Genomic DNA, 19,199 nt, shown 5'->3' on the forward strand with positions numbered 1-19,199 from the left:
ATTTATTCATATATATATATGTATTGACCCCCTTCTTCAAATTAGATCTTTTGGATGCGGGATGAACTCCTAGCACCAGATCGTATGCGAGCAATTCAAGAGGAATTGGCGGCATTCTTCCTTGACCACGTGATCGCTGAAAACGGAGAATACTATGTGGACCCTGTGTTCATATATAATTAGGAGATTATATTGTAAGAGATAATTATTGTATATATGTAGTCGGTAGTGTCGGGATAGATATACGAGAACTTGTTGTTCGACCAATCTCTCGGAGAAGGAGAGGTGGTCGATATCACTTCTCTCTGTATGCATATGTTCATGACGATCTTCTGTTTCCTTAATTTGCTTACTAGCTAGCGTGTCTAGTCCTCTCTATACGTATATAGTACGTAGCGTCGACCAAGCACGGAGATAAGAGAGGACACTTCTCTCTATTAATTAGCTAGCTAACACAATATATGAAACACCTAAATTAACCCCCCAAAACCCCCGACCCCCTCCCCCCATTCAAAAAAAAAACAAAAACCCTAGCCCTTGAAATGCTGACGCGTGGATGCCTATTGGTCCCGGTTAGTGCCACCAACCGGGACCAAAGGCCCTCCTGCCTGGGCTCGCCGCACCGGCCACGTGGAGGCCCATCTGTCCCGGTTCGTGTAAGAACCGGGACTAAAGGGCTAGGGCATTAGTAACGACCCTTTAGTCCCGGTTCAAAAATCGGGACAAAAGACCCTTACCAACCGGGACAGATGACCCTTTTTCTACTAGTGGTGTGTCAAAAATCTACTCCGTCTACACGTCCGTTCGTGAGCCGGACGACATTATACACAATGTCGTTTGGCTCCTCACATCCGCCCGCTGTTTAAACGAGGCCGGACAACGGGCAAGAACCGCGCCACACCTCCGCTCTCCATCTCCTCCTTGCACCACACCCACCATGGCATCTGGCAAGTAGGAAGAGGAGTTTTCGGCATTAAAGTCGGGTGGGTGGCCTGTCGAACCCGCCGGATACGCTCCAGGCAACTCGCTACTCCACCTCCCTCGTCGCTCCAGGATGTCACCACCATGGGCAAGGCTCCAGGCCGGCGTGTGGAGGAGCAACTCGCCACTCCTAGCCGGCACGTGGTTCAGCAACTCGCCGCTCCAAGCCAGTGCGCGGAGGAGCGGCGAGTTGCTCTAGGCCGGCATGCGGAGGAGCACAGCGGCACGAACATTGTGGCGGACATGGACTTGCCCTCTGAGCGGAGGCGAACGCCACGGTGACAATCTCCTCTGCCTGGAAAACAAACTCCATGCTTCACGGAAGCGGAGGCTACTCGTCCCCTTCCTATGAAGCATATCTGTCCGGGGCTCACGGCAGCCCAATGAGCAACGCTGTTGGACATAGGGAAGACATGTCGTGGAATGGGGCTTCGCCGCGGCCGGCAATACATTGGGTTAGAATAGTCTAGCCTAGTCCGATATAATTTAGTTGAAATATGTCCGAATGTAAATGATTTTGTCCGGTTTATATGAAAATCATCCGGTTTGCATGAAATTTTTCGGGATAGTTGAAACGCGGTTTGAAATGTTTGCAGATAGCTTTAAATGGTCGGCTCCGCATCAGTGGTCGAGGATAGGTCCGTCGGTCCATGGATAGATACGGTGTCCGGTTTGCGGGTGAGCATGGAAGATGCTATAGCTCACAAGGGTGAAACTGGAACCAATGTAGTACAGCTAACCGTGCATCGCGGGGCAGGACAAACATCATGCAGGCTTCGAGGTCAACACGCGCACGCAAGACTAGCAGAGCCAAGACCCACTTTCCCCGGCTGGCTGAGATTTTAAATATGCCACAACCGGGCAACGATCAGCTCACACATCACGCGGAGTCTCCTCGAGGAGCAGCTCTCCTACTGTCACATTGGCTACTACTCAGAACAATACGCTATTACCGGTGTAGTTCAGTGCTCTCTGCTCAGCCTACTTACACAGCTCGATCGATGACGTACCGGAGGATAGCCGCCCGGCTGCTCGTCGTCGCCGCCACAGCCGCAGTCCTCCTGTCCCTGCTGCTGGCCTCCTGCGCGGCCGCCCCGCATGGCCTGCCGCCGCCGCCGCGTCCTCCTCCGGGTACGTGTATACGCACCGAAGTTTCATTTGGGTGTTCCCAATGCCAGCTCTTGTTCTTGTTTGTGTGCATGAATGGGTGCGTCCATGTGATCGCAGTGCTGCTCCTAGGCCGCGGCCGGAGCCCGGCGCGCGAGGGGAGGGAGCTGGATCTGGGAACGCCCGCGAGACGGCTGGGGCAGCAAACGTCGACGAATGTGCCTCCCTCGCCGAAACCCCACGGCAACTCGGGGTCGGCGGGGGCCGACCCCCCGCCGCCGCCGCCGTCGAGCAACGAGTAGGGCGACGAGGATCCGTGGTGCGAGCACGCGACGGTGGCCGTGGGTTGGGTACGATGTATGATAGTACTCCATGTACAAGGGACATCTAGCTGCATGCCATGTACGAAACACTTTCGCCAGTGTACAAGTCAATAAGCTCGTTTCGAAAAGAAAAAAAATGTCAATAAGTTGCGTGCTCCGCACCTCATTGGTCTCTCCGTGCGTACAACAACACTTTCACTAGTGTATAATAATTCAGTGAGCACGTTTCGGAAAAAGTAAGTCAATATATACGCGTGTCCTGTTTACTCACGGCATTTCTAACCGATCCCCGATAAGGCCGTAAGAAAGGATAAATTCGATTATCTTCCCTTAAGATGCACCTAGCCGATCCCCGTGACGTAAAAATTACCCTGCACCTCCCAAAATCCCCACCAATTTCTCTAAATATGCTCACTCCCGTCATGACCAAGCAAAAGTGTCGCCTCTCTTTCTCCCACCCCTTAGGCGCCCTAAGCAGGAGAGAGTACAACTATGGATCAATCTTTTTTCCATATCCCCTTACCGAGGTGGAACTCGTGGTGGCACCACTGCCTCCGTCATCATAGACGCTTCCCTGCATACATCTAGGTCGTTGTATAAGGATTAAGGAGTACTTCATTGAGGTCCACATGGCATGTGCAGTGTCGCATGGACCAGACCGATGGACAAGATGATCGCAAGTGTAGTCAAGATAACATGTATGTGTGCGCACATCACGCTTGCTATAAGCACGGGCCCTTCTCGTCTGATGATCTTTGCCTATCTCTGTTAAAAAAAAGATCTTCGTAGTACTTACTTGCGTAGAGGAGGTGGTTGTAGTACGAGCCAAAAGTTTGAAGATCATCATCGGTGAGGGAAGTTGGAAGAGCGACACCGTCGTGACAAGGGAGGAGCACGGGTCGGGGAGTATGGCCGTCCGGCCGGGGAAGTGGACACGGAGGACCCCAGCTCCAGCTCTATCCACCTCGAGCGGCCGAATCCGGTGCTCCCGGTGGAGCGGCCATGATTTGTATTCGTGCCCTAATTGACCTCGTCCCTGCCCTTGGAAAAAGTGTGACCGGCCGCCGCCGCCGCCACTCCTGTGGAGGCGTGGAAACCCTTACGGGAAGGCGCCTAGACGAGCAGACGAATTGAGGAGCGGGCTGCTGGGATCAGGGGGAGGGTTCCGGTTTATTTTTCTTGACGCAACAAACTTGGTTTGGAACAAAAAATAGGGAACAGAAAACCAGGAGGAACAACAATGTGGGGGTGGGTGAACGATGCGGGGAGGGAGAGTCCAACGATCGGGAGCGACGTAAGATTGGAAATGGGACGCTCCGTTTCTTGTAGGTATATAAGTAGAGATTCTTTATGATTTTACTGTTCATCGCGAGCTCAAATAAGCTCACCAGCAGAACATGACTTTCGGAGTTTGTGCATTTTCATCTCCCAACAAAATTTACTTCGAAATATTTTGCGTGTGAGCCTATACAATCGATAAATCCTAACTATGCATCTACATGTCATGTATGCTCGGTTGCATTGTTCTAGAGTACACTATAACCTTTCATGAATCTCCATACTCTTCAGCTATGCTATTCGCAAATATCCTAGCTAAATCTTCAAAATTCTGCCTTGTTTATGCCGATGATTCACGTGTCATAAAATTCATTTTTTTTCCATAGTTGAAGCGCCCGAGGTGCACGCACCCAAAATTATTAGAAAGCCACTTAGGTCTCAAATAAGGAAAAATAAAAGGAACAACGGGGTTCAATGATAGAACAATATTAATAATATTATTTATCTTCACTGATATTATTAATTCGTTCTTTGTTTAGCACATCCAAGCTCTTTAATGATATGCATTGATGTATCGATTTGTTCTTTCCAATCTCTTAAATGCTACACATTGATGTATCAATATGTTCCTTCCTATATCTTTAATTATCTGCATTGATGTTATTAATTTGCTCTTTAATGATATGCATTGATGTATCGATTTGTTCTTATCTCGAAATGCTACACATTAAGGTATCAATATGTTCCTTCCTATCTCTTTAATTATCTGCATTGATGTTATTAATTTGTTCTTTGTTTAACACATCCAATCTCTTTAATTACTTCCTCCGTTCCTAAATATGTATTTTTTTGCAAAATGAGTGAATCTTCACTTGAAAATATGTCTATATACATTCGTATGTAGTCCTCATTGGAATCTCTAAAAGGACTTAATTTAGGAATGGAGGGAGTACTTGGGCCAATGTCATTAATTTGTTATTTGTTTAACACATCCAATCTCTCTATCTGCATGCAACTTACTAATTTTATTCCTATTATATGTACGTGTCCTACTTGGGCCAATGTCATTAATTTGTTATTTGTTTAACATATCCAATCTCTCTATCTGCATGCAACTTAGTAATTTTATTCCTATTATATGTAGTTGTCCTACTTTCAAGGATAGTGCGCGGCAGATCTCTATAAATGGACACATTTTCTTCTGTCTGGCATGCAAAAGTTCATAGTACAACACATCTCTCTAACAAAAGATGAGGACTTCACCAATCCTATTCATCTCCATTGCCCTCATGCTGATGATGTCTTCAGGTATCTACATACACATACCATAAGTTTGCTATGTGCAGTGATCTTCCTTAACATTATTTCGGTTTATGATAGATGTGGCAATCGCCAAGTACTGCGGTCCTAGAGTCTACGAGGGCTAGTGTGATGAAATCACTTGTCGTGACTGGTGCAAGATAGTGATGGTCCACAACAGCAAATGTGTTCCCAAAGGATGCCAGTGCGAAGCATGCTGGGCAAGACCGCCGAGCTCGTCATCGAACTCACCGTTGAGTTAGGCCACATGGACGTAAAACTTTATTTCATGGTTTATGTTTGTGGAATGAAATTTGATTTTATGGTTGGTCGAGTAATAGCAGTGATGACAAGCCTCAAGTATACAATAATACTATGAAACCATTTTCATGAATTGTCCCTTTAATACACAAATACTAATACTATGAGGGGTCAATTTCATGAACCGTACTCTTTAATACTTCAGTGATACACAAGAATTCGATAGAGAAGGACGAATCTTCCGTCATGCGCATCCGTGGATGCACATCGTCATAATCTTATTCAAAAACATGTCCCCAAAAATAAAAGAAGTTATCTATTTGCCACGGTTCAGGCGACACGGGAGGCTCTTCCGCCCGTCAGCGCCAAGGACGAAGCCCTGTGCGGCGGACGGCGGCGGCGGGCCACTTCGACCCTCGGTGCAACTCTCACGTGTGGATCTCGCTCCCAACGGCGGTCTTGCGCGTCTCGATCCTGTCGAACTCTGCTCTCCTTCGGCTGCAGATCCCTCTCTTGATGGGCTGCAGCAGCCGTCACCGGTGTGGCTTCTACGCCCAAATCCAAACACTTTGTGGCGCGACTGCGGGCTTTCGGTGGAGCCGCGGATGCGAAGCGGCGGCGCGACAGTGGGTGAGCACAGGGCGCGCACAATGCTCCAGTCGGGAGGCACAGTGCTAATCTAGCGGTTGTGCGAAGTGGTGTGTTCCTCCGTCGGTGTTGGTTCTTATGGTGATCACTTCGGCCTGCGAAGATGGACTTGCTGCGGATTGCGGTGGCCACCAAAAAGTCTTCCTGAGGGGTACCTATCTCCAGATTCAATGATTGACTTCGATAGGGAGATGCAAACTATGGATGATGGCTTGACACAAAGGGATGGTTGTACAACGACGGTGGTTGCACATCACATTAGTTGTTGTTGGTTATACCTGTCAATGGCGATATTTTCACGTCGTTACCTTCTTGAAGGCACTGCTCGGATATACTCAAACCGATTTTTCAGGGTGAAAACCTTGATTCTACCTTGAGTAGTTGGATCCATTGATGGCAGCACTTGTGTGTCGTTCCCTTCTTGAAGACATTGTTGCTGAAGAATCTCGCCGTTCGTGTGATGTCATGAAATAGTTGGTGCGGAATCATCGTTGTAATTTGCCATTCGTGGATCTGGTCGCTTTGTTTTTTTTTCTTATCTACTTGCCTATGCATAACTTTTGTCTTATATGATTTTGCTATTTGTGGGTGTATCTTTTATCTGTTTGTGTTGGTTTCAACTGTGTCCATCCTATCTATGTTTGTATTTTCTTGATGCTTTATTTTTAAGCCGATAAAATCCACCATTGTCGAAAAATCTGCCTTGGTCCAACCATCAAGGTGCACCTCCGTTGGACCGGGTCAAATCCAGAACCTCATGAGCAAAGATCTCAATCTGCGAAGGAAGATGGCACTCACATCTGAGCCGCATGGCAACCAGCAAAGGAGCAAGCACCACTCCATGCTCAAGGACCTCCTCATGGATCACGAGAGCGGAGGTCGAGCACGAGCAGCGGTCGCCGTACAGTGTACTCGTCGGCATGGGTGCATGCACCGATTGCGAAGCTGCGAAGGGAGGCGGGACAGGACAAAGCAGCCGTTCAGACTTGGAGGTCAACACAAGACTACGAGAGTCGTCCAATCGGAATCCAGGGCCCCGGGCTCAGAAAATTTAAGAATGCGTACAACAAACAGCTCACATCTGTCTGCGTCAGAGCGTCTCTCCACGGTCAACATGGCCCAGAGTTTCCACACCTCTCACTGTCGGTCACTAGTTACTCACCAGCCATCTCGTTGGACGTTGGCTATACTTATGACTTGCTCAACCTCTGATCTCACAGCAATTCTGCGTGGTAGTACTACCAGACTACTTGTCTCGAGTGGTTTCTCTGCTCGCTCGATGCGTCGCGGGACAGGCACCGCGTGGTGGTTGCTCGTCGCAGCCGCCGCGCTCCTGGTCCTGGTTCTGCCGCTGCTCGCCTCCTGCGCGGCCTCCGCACGTCCTCCTCCAGGTAAGTATTTCTGATCGGTGGTGCCTGGTTTCTGCTTTGCTGTATGCATGTACTGGTACATATGAACTGATCGATCGGTGTGAGGCTGCATGCAGTGCCGCCGCGAGGTGGCGGCGACGCCGGGCTGGGTGGAGGGAGGGAGCTAGCGGCCATGGGAGCTGCGAGGCGGTTGGGGCAGAGGACGCCGGTGAACAAGCCTCCCTCACCCAACCCCCACCGCGCGTCGGCGACGGCCGTGCCGCCGCCACCGCCTGACTAGCTAGGACCAAGGTCAGGGGCGGGAGTAGTAAATGCTTTGCTGATACGTGTATGCAATGGTGCCTGCGATCGCCTAGCTAGGCAACTAGCTATGTTCTTCCTGGTCGGTATCAGAGAAGAAACAACTAGCAGCTGTGCACAATACTTGTTTTGCTTCCGATAAATCATGGAACAGGAAACATGTGGGGATATACACCAACTGATAACCTTGATAAATTCGATGGTCTATCTTTGCTAATTGTGTGCTCTGTTAATTCAATGAATACACAATTCCGTTCAAAAGAAAATGTACACACAGTTGATTGTCATTAATTCTCGTTCTCCACACAAAAATTTGGAAAGTGAAATTACCCCTGAAGATCAAGATCTTCATGTGGCTTGTTTTGAGAATTAATGTGTTTAACAAAAAAAAAATTAAAGTCAAAAGGAAACAGATCTACCGCCGATTCCTCTCACCTCCGGGTGACTACTGGCGTTAGCAAGGCTGTGAGAACCCCGGTCTGGGGTGTCAGTGTAGTCTCTTGTCGCCCTACTTTTGATTAGGGTTAAATCTAAATGTAACCTACAGTGTGGTGAGGCGATGGCGCTATCGGCGGCAAGGAATAAGCCCTCCTCGTTCTGATGGTGCTGTTTGGCATTGGTGGTGTGCGTGTGGAGCTTCCAGGACCAAATCACGGGCCTCGTTTTTGCGTTTGTTTCATCTACATGACAAGGGGCGTAATACGAAGGGGATATGAAGTCGCAGGGTGTTTTTTTCTCCGGTTCCTTCTTCGTCCGATGAAGCTGAGCCAATGCGGTTTTCGTCAGGGAACTTGAGGGGTTTACGCCCCCCCCCCCCTCTTTTTGGCCGAATTTGGAATTATCTTCTGGCCCTCCTCAATGTCAACTTCTGCGAGATGGTGATCCATCCAGATCGTGGTCAACGGGGTCTTCTAGTCATGACAATTTGTCGGGTTGCCGCTTCTTCAAACTCTTGGGTTAAGAGGAGGGGGGGGGGGGGGGGGGGGCAGTCCACCAACACCAAGCTTGGCCTCAGCGGGACAGAAGGAACGGTGGCCTTCGTGGATCCGAGCGGCGGCGGCCTAGCATGCACTACTCTAGCACGCAAAAGTTCATAGTACAACACATCTCTTTAACAAAAGATGACGACTTCAGCAATCCTATTCATCTCCAAAAGTAATGCCCCCATAGTAGGGGAGCGGCGATAGCGATGCGACGGCGGCTCGTTCTGGCGGAAGTAGTGAGCGTTCGGTGGTCTCGGAATCTCGATATAATTTTTATTATATATATATATGTATTTGAGATGCTTTGTACTCTGGTACTTTCGGCGAATTTTTATAACAGTTCTGATCTTTTTGTAAAAAAACTATATACGCAAGCACAATGAAGTCATTTCCTTGAATTGTAGTATTGCACATCTCTCGGTCCAGGTTTATTAAAAAAAAACTACTACTCCCTCCGTTCACTTTTGTAAGACGTTTTAAACATTTGAGAAAGCACCTAAAACAGTTCAATTTCAGTTGCCTTAAGCCCTTACAAAAGTGAACAAAGGAAGTACCTAAGAGCAAGAATTTTTTGAGATGTGAAAACAATTTTCCAAATTTCCCTGCAAAATCCTGATATACGAGTGTGGAATGAAGCCCTGTGCGTGCGGTCTGCGTACAGTGGACTCGCCCGGCGCCATGGGTGCATGCGTCGCTTGGGACGGGACGGGAGCCAGGACAGGACAGCCAGCAGTGCAGACTCCGAGGTCAACACGAAGACTACAAGGGTCGAGCCCATGAGTATAAAAAAAGAGCCACGAACGTCCAACGAACAGCTCACGCTCAGTCTCAGAGCAGAGCGGCCGTGTACCGTCCGAGCGTTCCCACACCTGTCCCGGCCTCGTCCGCTACATACTCGAGCAGATCTCCCCGTTTCCACACACCACGCACGGTACAGTAGCACCAGTGTCCCGTCGCCTCTCCTCACACAGCTCGCCGGATGCGTCGCCGGATTGCCGCCGCCGCGGCCCTCCTGGTCCTGGTCCTGGCCCTGTCCTGCGCGGTCTCCGCAGGTCGCCGGTCGCCGCCTCCTCCAGGTATGTATAAGCTCGGTGGTTTTCCTTCTGATGTACTAGTAGTAGTTTGTATACATGTGAGCTGATCAACCGGTGTGAGACTGCATGCAGTGCTGCCGCGAGGTGGCGGTGGCGACGCCGTGCTGCGTGAAGGGACGGCGCTGGCGGCCGTGGGGGGCGCGAGGCGGTTGGGGCAGAGGACGCCGGTGAGCAAGCCTCCCTCGCCGAGACCCCACGGCATGACGTCGATGGCCATGCCGCCGTCGCCGCCGCCACCGTCGATCTACTAGCTAGGGCCAAGGTCAGGGGCGGGACCGGAGCAGTGAATACTGATACGTGTACGCGTTGATGCCCTGCCCTCGACCGGGTGCGCTGTGCTCTTCCCGGCGGCGATCTCCAGATCTCTTCGTGGTGAACAACCAGCTGCTGTGTACAATCATGATTTTGCTACTGAGAAGAGATAAATTATGGAACAGTATACAGGAAACATGTGAGGATACGCACCTCACCGATGACCCTGATTCGATGCTCTATTTCTGCTAATGGTGTTTTCTCTGTTAATTCAATGTGCATGCAGTTGAGTGCCATTAATTCTCGTTTTTTCACACAAATTTTGTAGAATGTGAAATTACCCTTGAAGATTAAGAACTTCATGTGGCTTGTTTTGAGAAGTATTATGCTAACAAAAGACAACTCGATCTATCGAGGCTGGCATGGGGATGGAACATTGCAGTTCTGTGATTGTGCTAAGACTGTATATCATTTACTCTTTCAAATGTTGGCTAGATTGATCTGAAATATTCTGAAATGTGCTTTTCGCATTTAATTTAAAAAATATTCCGGATATGTTCTCATTCTGACAATCGTTCATTACAAAATTCGCCACGCAGGGCGGAACGCTATTAAGAAGAACCCCATCAGATTTATTTATAAAGCTAAACTTCGCAATTTCATGAGCCACCTTATTGGCATTCCGATTAATTTTCGCAATTCTAAAATTCTTGAGCATCTTCGATATACTCATGGCTCCCAAGATTTAGGAAGTAGGATAACCAGCAATTTTAGTAAGCGAGCATGACAACTCCGTTGTAATTTGTTTTTTTGCTAGAATCTTGCAAACTAAAAATGTCATCCTCGCGAGAATATAAATTGCTATCAAGACGTTTGCAATTGTCATCCCTTCCAGCAAAGGTCGGCTGAATTACATTACCGTAAATCTTTACGGAAAAAAAAAATCTTGGACCACAATAGTCAGCGAACGTTCAGCTGAATTTATGGTAAAAAAAACTTGCAAACTAAAAATGTCATCCTCGCGACAATATAAAGACATCAAGACGTTCACAATTGCCATCCCTCCCAGTGAAGGGCAGCTGGATTGCATTACCGTAATCTTTACGTAAAAAATTCTTGGACCCCAATAGTCAGCGAATGTTTAGGTGAATTTACAGTAAAAAAAAGAAATCTCGTAAGCCAAAAATGTCATCCTCGCGGCGATGAAATTGCCATCAAAACATTCTCAAGAGCTCACCCCTTTCCCTCGTGTCTTCTTCTTTTTTCCCTTTAGCCGCTTTCGTCACCTCCCGATCCTCGCATCGCCTCTGCCCATACCTCCTTGCCGCACCACATTCCCCTGGGTCTTCCACCCTTTTTTGTTTCTTCATGAAGTCTTACTCTACCATCACTGTCAACAGAGGAGTCAAATCTGTCCTCGGTAGTCTAGTTAGATGTCCATCATCTAGTCCTAAAGGACGTTGTACTGCTACCAGTCCGGGGTACCTCCAAGGATGGATGGTCACCCTTCTTGGGCCGTAATTGCTATCTTGCCATGTTGAGTTGTCGTGCCTGTTCAAAATTCACAAATCACCTCGACCGATGGTCAGAATTTCTTTGAATATGCCCTTCAATTTACTCGAGTGATACAAACCTCGAAGCCCGGCGAGCAATCGACATCACCTTCCTCCTCCACCTCCTCCTTGCTCCTTCTACCACTGCTCATCCTCTCACATCTGACGGAGCGGAACAGTTTACTGGGCAGCCACATCGAGCATTGAGCGAATTCTTTCAAAAACATAAAATTTAGGTCCAAAGATTTCAAGTTTGAAAATTGCCTTCAAACTTTTATTTGACCGGGTCAAACCCTGCCGCACCTCCACAGGAAGGACCTCACACAAAACCTCCGCTGACTTCCGGCTTGTCCAAATCAGCCGCCCCCGACCTCTCCACGCCTTTCCCTCACAAAATTCGAACTTTCCCGACGCTTCCGGCCACCACCGCCGCCCCTCCTCTCCGACGCGGCCGTCACCGGAGGCGCTCTCCTCGCCTGCGCACGCACGTCGCCGCTCCCATGGTTCGCGACTCCCTCCCGGCTCCGAACCCTAAGCCCCCTCCCCCTCGCGCCGCCCGTCTCGCTCACCCCTCCCCCTCCATCTCCCGCAGGATTCCTCCCCGGCCGCCGCCGCGCCGACCGAGGCTTCGGCCCCGCCGCTCGAAGACTGCCTCCGCCTCCTCCGCGGCGAGCGCGACGAGCAGAAGCTGGCGGGCCTCCTCATCGCCGCCAACGTCTGCCGCGCCGGCGACGCCGCCGCCGTCGCCCAGGTCTACCGCGCCGTCGGGCCCCGGTTCCTCCGCCGCCTCCTGAACACCGGTAAGAAGCACCAGCGGAACGCGTGGCCACCTTGTGGGTACTGAGCATCGTTGGGCCCATGATTTGCGGCACCCCCCCCCCCATGTCGATGTCTCATTGGGGATTTTTGCTCTGGGCGCGCTGCAGGGCTGGGGAAGGTGGAGGGCGGGAAGGAGGAGGAGCGGGAGGCGTACCTGCGGCTCGCCGTGACCGTGCTTGCCGGGCTCGCGCGCGCCCCGGAGGTTGCGGCCGACGCCGGGGTCGTCTCCACCGTGCCCATCATCGCCGAGGTTGTTTCCAAATCGTAAGAACTTTCGCTCTCTGTTTCCTTCTAATACTGATGCAATTTATGTGGTATGCGTTCAGACATTTGCATAGTTTGGCAGTGCTCCCCAGTTGAGCAGAGCAAACATGTGCGATCCTCTCGAATCTAGGTTAATTAGGCCAACTGTTTTACTGTTTGGATGCTCTGCTTTGCAAATCACATTTGCTTATGAACTGCCAAATCATCTGCAGGCCTGATCTGACAATCACTGAAGAATGTTTCGAACTTCTATCGCTGGTTGCCATAGCCTCTAAAGATGGGACATATAAGTTTTGTGAGCCTGGAGTTATGGACATGCTTTTCAGTCAAATCTCCAACTTTCCAGATGGTACTAAATCTTCTGGCCAATCTCTTGTTTGCTTAATAATGCCACCTCCATCTTCCTTCATCCTACCGAGGAATGTTAGCAGTGGCACTTGATCCAACATTTTAAATTTGTGCACCTGGATGTCTGATGGTTGGTTGCGAACTCTGCTTTACCCAAGACGATTTGCATAGTATTATTGAATCAGTGTCCAAATTAGAAGTATTTACATGGGTTGGTTGGTGGATTCCATTAGGTATTGCAGTCCAACAACACTATATTTTCCATAGTTAGGTTGAATTCTTATACAATTGCTTGATTGTTTCATTTGTAGGTTCAAGGTGCTTAGAGCTTTCCACTCATCTATTGCAGTTACTTGTTCATAAACTCAGAGCAGACAACATGAGTGTGGAGAACTTGCAAGGCATGGCAAGCATGGTATGGCACACTGGATTGTTTTGCCTGAATATTTCTATGTTATCATCTGTCTGGTTGCTAATTTGATGGTTTGATCTATAATTTCTATTGTCATTCAGGTGACTTCTCTTGCTATGCTTTTTGGTGTACTTCATACGGCAGTTAAATTTGAATCGCTGCACATGCTTGCGACACTCCTTTCCCAAAAGGAATCTGTAAGAGTAACCCGTTCCCCTACCATTTGTTTAATTTGTACTTTGGGGATTTTAGCTTAACTACTTCTCTGTATTTTTGGAACACTAAAGCCACTTCATGATGCTTTGAGGTCAATGCCATCCACAATCTGGAAATCCCATATCCGTGGTGGGATTATAGACGTTCTCCAAAACCGTGTTGGTATGTCCATGCTTCATATTTTGAAATTACGTATTAATTGTTTCTGTTTCTACTGTCAAGTTGACAACATAGACCTTACATCGAAGGTTTGACCGTTTGAGGATCAACTGCATTTGCCCAGGATGAAAGTGCTAATATGTCCAACTTTGATAAACTATTATTCTATACCAACGCAGTGATAGTCTATAAACTGAAATGTGCTTAGGTGTATCAGTACCTTTTAATTTTTCTTTCTATTCTAGTTGTCTCTTTTATAGCAGGAGTTTTTTTTATTCTTGCACCCATAAGCCGTAGATTTGGTTTAAATTTTCCTACAGCTTCGGGGCAGGGGCAGTTTGTGTAGATTGTTTGGAGCAACAGAACTGTACTATTTACTCACTAAAGGGAGGTACAATGTGTTGTAAGAAGAAATTTTGTAGGGCAGAAGAATGAATCCTAACTAGTGTTAGAATTCCCCTTCCTTTTTGACATGGTCATGACACTAAGTATTTCTCCACTTTCAGTATCCTCCGAAAAGCTACAAGCTCTTCTTTTGGCGGAATGCATGATGTCCATACTAGGCGAGAATTGGTTGTCAGAAGATCATAAAATCCTCGATAACAAGAATGCGATCTCCGTTGACAAGTACGTTTCACATCATCTGTTGCATCTCTCTCTCTCTCTCTCAACAGATAAGCATCACTCTGGATGTACTTTTTTTTTCATTTTATATAACAAGTTAACAACTTCTAATTTCTGTAGATTTGTCCTGCTAGTCCTACAATCTGCAAGAGTTGAAGTTGCGGTCCTTCTAAACGAACTTGCTTTTTCGAAATACGAGTCATCAAAAAGTTCTCAGACAGATGATGCCATCATCCAGAAACAGAGAAACCTGGCTATATTGTTTTCACTGATAGAAAGAATAATCAAAATGATATCAGATGCCAGTAGTGGTGAAGGTATGTATACCATTTCCTTCACTATTTTTGGTTCCATGGGCTGCAACGCTTAAGTAATATATTGCCATTTCTTCTTTTATATTTATAACCTTCAGTTTTCACCTTTTGTATCTTATGGAAGTTTGTCATTAGCTAATAGGAAGCTTTAACGAACTGATTAAAGTAGTCATCTTGCGTTCTCTTTTAAAATAAAATAAAACCGTATGCAGGTGAACCAAGTCAGACCATCTGTGAAAAGACCATAATGCAGGTAATTACGGGATTAAATGAGACAATCAGTTTAGTGTTGGACTTCCTGCAGGATGCAAAGGTAAATATTCTTTCTGATGATATGAAATTTAGTACTGGAAGTTAATCTTACAGGATGAAATTTGACAGGATCATGGGCAAAGGAAAGGTGATGATCTTTTGGCAGCTGTGAGAATAGTAGGAAGGTGTGCTTCTCTTATTATTATTATCTCTGCATTCTATGCCCCCCCCCCCCAACTAGCACTATTTAAGGGTCTTTTCTAATTACTAGTTCCACCTCATGCTTGTACTTATAGTGACGAACTGACTACTCAGTTTGATGGGAATGGTTATGTGTGTCACTGCTTTTGACAATAACAAACAAATAATGTGTACTTTAGCCTCTTCATATTTTCCTATACACATCATTCACATAATCTGTTAAACAAAATTTATTGTAGGAGTGAAGTGTTTCAAACATCCTGTAATCCCTTATAGAAGCTACATCTCTGTTGCAGCTATCTGGCAGAGACACCATATGCCTGCCAGGAGAAGACTGGTCATCTACTGGAATTTATCTTTTCTATCGAAGGTCAAGATGAATCAAGGTATTTTCTTGCCCATTTTGTGCTCAGAAGGTGTTGCGCATAACCGAGCATCTTCCTTTGTAGTGCAATTTATTGATGATGGTACCAACTAACATTCTTGCCAACAGCCCCTTCTATTCTGTTCGCTTCATGCTTCCAATGCTATCACAAATAACGACGACAGCTGATGGATGTAGAACGTTGGTGTCATTTGGAGGCTATAAAGCAGTAAGTAGGCATATTTTGTGTTAACTTTATAAGAATTGTGAGTTTGTGACTCCCTTGCTTATTTTGTCCTTCAAATAATTTATAATGCTGATTATACTTGTTCATTGCAACACCCATTTTCCAACTTTAAAATTATAATTTAAACTTCTACGATTTCTGTGCATCTTTCTGGTTTACTAATTTCTAGAAAAAAAATTAGTTTACAAATATAAATGTATTTCTGAAGAATCTGTGGTGTTCAAAATTTCTGAATGGAATAGTAGGCTGACCCCCATCCCCTATGCACCCTGACTTAGAGCTAGGAAGAGCTAATATTCAGTGTTTATACAAATACTCCCTCTGTCCCAAAATAGTGTCTCAACTTTGTACTAACTTTAAGTACAAAGTTGTACTAAGGTTGAGACACTTATTTTGGGATGGAGGGAGTATTATTTTACCTTGGTGCAGGGGTGTTACACTATAAGGCATCGTGGCATAATTGTGGTTGTTCCTTCTAGGTGCTAATCACATTAGATGCGAGGTTTACTATTTGAAGTGAATCCATGAAAATATGAAATGACTGCATTATGGTTCGCCAACTGTTAAAATATAAATTTGGCATAACACAGTTGTCCTTTTTCATTCATATTTTTCCCTGTGACTGTACAACTCATTTGGTTGTTTTTGTGTTTACAGGTTATAGACTGCCTCATTAAAATGACGGAGGAGAATGGAATGATGATCGATGATGGTAGCATGTTTTTGGCATGTGATACTATCATAAACATTATGTCAAATGTGAGTAACTACAAGGTTCAAAACAGTCTCTTACCTAGCATGAGAAAATCTAATAGCATATTTGTACTTATGCAGAGGAAGAATTATCCTATTCAAATGGAGCCTTGTTTCATCCGCCTCTTGCAAGCACTTATTACATGGGCTGGTATATTCTGCTCCTAATTTCTTTACATAAGCTGAAAAGGATATACTTGCATATTGTTTGTAGGGTGTCTCTTAGTTGTAGGCATTTCAAAATGTCTGTTTCTTTCATTTATTTTACCTGAATTTAGTAAGCGTGGCAAATCCTTGTGACCATGAGGTCATGGGTTTGAGTCCTGTAAACAGCCTCTTGCAGAAATGCAGGGAAAGGCTGCGTACAAAAGACCCAAAGTGGTCGGACCCTTCCCCGGACCCTACGCAAGTGGGAGGTTCGTGCACCGGGCTGCCCCCTTAGTAAGCGTGACAAATTCTCATACTAAAATCTGGGAAGAGACGATTGCCTCTGGATGTCTGCATCTTGTTATATACTCATCAATATTGTAACTGGAATCAGACATACTTCAGAAATTACTTGCCTCTGTTGGTCTGTGCATAGTTGTCAAAGTATACATTGGTTGTCCTGGCAAAGTTTCAGAAAACTGTTTAATCTTAAAACCGCCGCTGGGTCAGTTTACATTTGTTTTTCATTTTTCAAATTCTTGCAGATGAGCTGTTGTAGTTTTGATGTATAAGTAGTACAAATACACATCACTGCAAACACTGACGATCAAATGGTGCCATTAATGTCGTAAACCAGCACCATTTTAAAGCATGTCAGATCATATATGGACCAATTTTGATTGGAACCCTGCACTAGTTTCTCAACCATGATCGTGGCAAGAATTTTATAGCTGCTTGAATCTCTGCCTGTTGGCAGATCTGCATCTGTTGCATGTACTCCTATAGCAGGATACTAGGATATGCTCTGGTAGAGATATTGATTAGCCGAGGAGAGATGAACTAATCCATATCTAAATATCACGCTAAATATCGATACCCATTTTTCCTGTTGATTCTCTTCATGAGCTGACCTGTAACCCTCTTTTTCTCGAATGTGAGCTGATCAATAAGTATGAATATGTGTGAGCTTATAGGAACAACAGATGCTTCATCAGTCATCATGACAGCCTCCAGCTTATGCACGATGGTGATGGAGTTGACATCTGAAGAGTTCCTCTTGAGCTTCTCTGGTTTTGACCCCAAGACCCTTGGGAGTTTATCTGACCTCATTGTCAGAAGCTTGCGTCAGGTAACCATGACATCATCTCTTTAGTGAGTTTTTTCCTCCTGCCTCATGCGTTTCCTTCTTTTTTCTAATTCTGGATGTGCTTGCTTGATGTTGGCTTACTGAATTGTCCTACAGGATATCCCTGACGAAGATAGAGAACAGCTTAACCAAAAGCAAATCATTGCATCAGGTAAACACAGTAACCTGTTGATCTTACAAATGAAGAGGAAGAAAACATGGCCCTCATTCTATGTGTCTGATGTGAAACAGCATTATCTAATTTTCCCTGTGTACTGGTTGCAGGTTATAGGCGCTGGGCTGATCGATTTCCGAGTGTTAGAAATGTTGTGCATCAGCATGCATCTGTCTGATCTTGTCTGCCCAAAGAGTTGTCTGCTGTGAATGAAACCCTGCAGACGGGGAACCCAAAGGGCAAGCGCCCCCTCACGGTTAACCGCTTCCTTGGCGGCCATTGGTTCTTCTGTGTATCGCCCGATGCCCTTACATGAACACTCGTGCGAGGGCCACGCAGGATAGGGTTGCAGACTTGTAGCTGGCATGTGTTTTGCACTAGACTGGATTACATGAAGTGGGAGGCTGAGATGTTAGTACCATATATGTTTTCTCTGCCATTTGCGAAAAACTGGACTATTTTGGTGTAACGACGATGTATCGTGTGACATGTTGAGTGTCAAAGAAGTGGCATTTGTTCGTTCCTTATTTGCACCTCTGCCTTCTTTCTACTATGAGATTTTATTTGGCATCATGTCCAAATTGCATGCATGTCGCACGAGATTTTATTACTGGAAATCAATGTCCATTATTTGACATGATGCTGGAGTGCGACTCAGTCACAAACGACGCAAACGCAGTGACTGTCAAAAATAGGCTCGCCGGTGCAGTAGGCTTCCTTGACGTGGTTCCACACATGCTGGCACCAAAGTCGGCATTTTATTGTTATGCACAGAATGGCCCGTTCACTGTGTGTTTGGCAATGCTCTGCAGACAACATACATACATACATCAGTAAAACAATTCCAAATTAAAAAGGTCATATTCCAGGCCCATATTCATGACGACTTGTTCTACTCAGTTGGAAGTTAAAAGGAAACACAGTACATAGGAATAGATAGAGAGATCAATTTCGTACCAGCGCGAGTGGAATTTCCTAGCAGCAAAAGCACCATAAGGCAAAGCAAGATAGTTTTCCTCTCCATAAGATCAGGCACAGACTTCTTGTTCTCCTTTCTACTACTTGGGGTTCAAGAAGCATACATGACGTGCTATATTTATAGACTTATTATAGAGAACATTTACTGCTTGTTCACTCAAATAAGATATACAAAGATCTTTGATCATATCATTGTCAAGGCAGTCTCGGTGTACTACTCCCTCCGTTCCTAAATATTTGTCTTTCTAAAGATTTCAAATGAACTACCACATACGGATGTATATAGACACATTTTAGAGTATAGATTCATTCATTTTGCTTCGTATGTAGTCACTTATTAAAATCTCTAGA

General features: G+C 46.2%; 3 protein-coding genes across 4 annotated transcripts; all 3 read left to right on the forward strand.

The window, feature by feature from the left end:
• The first annotated feature begins 1,873 nt into the window (after nucleotides 1-1,873).
• On the forward strand, nucleotides 1,874-2,614 carry LOC123142040 (actin cytoskeleton-regulatory complex protein pan-1). The gene is made up of 2 exons (XM_044561069.1): nucleotides 1,874-2,112; nucleotides 2,209-2,614. The coding sequence occupies exons 1-2, from the start codon at nucleotides 1,983-1,985 to the stop codon at nucleotides 2,388-2,390; spliced, it is 312 nt and encodes a 103-aa protein (XP_044417004.1). The 5' UTR covers nucleotides 1,874-1,982; the 3' UTR covers nucleotides 2,391-2,614.
• A 4,470-nt stretch (nucleotides 2,615-7,084) lies between these two features.
• Nucleotides 7,085-8,321, forward strand: LOC123142041 (uncharacterized). Its single transcript, XM_044561070.1, has 2 exons — nucleotides 7,085-7,288; nucleotides 7,384-8,321. The coding sequence occupies exons 1-2, from the start codon at nucleotides 7,090-7,092 to the stop codon at nucleotides 7,545-7,547; spliced, it is 363 nt and encodes a 120-aa protein (XP_044417005.1). The 5' UTR covers nucleotides 7,085-7,089; the 3' UTR covers nucleotides 7,548-8,321.
• Nucleotides 8,322-9,210: 889 nt separating this feature from the next.
• On the forward strand, nucleotides 9,211-18,397 carry LOC123145940 (uncharacterized). Of its 2 annotated transcripts, XM_044565473.1 has the most exons (20): nucleotides 9,211-9,626; nucleotides 9,717-9,811; nucleotides 12,042-12,249; nucleotides 12,376-12,532; nucleotides 12,745-12,881; nucleotides 13,192-13,295; nucleotides 13,394-13,489; nucleotides 13,580-13,670; nucleotides 14,174-14,294; nucleotides 14,412-14,608; nucleotides 14,818-14,918; nucleotides 14,987-15,042; nucleotides 15,355-15,444; nucleotides 15,552-15,651; nucleotides 16,327-16,428; nucleotides 16,504-16,573; nucleotides 16,701-16,838; nucleotides 17,544-17,698; nucleotides 17,813-17,867; nucleotides 17,981-18,397. In XM_044565473.1, the coding sequence occupies exons 1-20, from the start codon at nucleotides 9,530-9,532 to the stop codon at nucleotides 18,046-18,048; spliced, it is 2,238 nt and encodes a 745-aa protein (XP_044421408.1). In that variant the 5' UTR covers nucleotides 9,211-9,529; the 3' UTR covers nucleotides 18,049-18,397. The 2 variants fall into 2 exon arrangements, with proteins under 2 accessions (XP_044421408.1, XP_044421406.1); XM_044565471.1 differs by lacking the exons at nucleotides 9,211-9,626; nucleotides 9,717-9,811; nucleotides 16,701-16,838 and adding an exon at nucleotides 11,663-11,952.
• The last annotated feature ends 802 nt before the right edge of the window (nucleotides 18,398-19,199 follow it).

The sequence above is a fragment of the Triticum aestivum genome, chromosome 6D, assembly GCF_018294505.1.
Source record: "Triticum aestivum cultivar Chinese Spring chromosome 6D, IWGSC CS RefSeq v2.1, whole genome shotgun sequence".
Classification (NCBI taxonomy): domain Eukaryota; kingdom Viridiplantae; phylum Streptophyta; class Magnoliopsida; order Poales; family Poaceae; genus Triticum; species Triticum aestivum.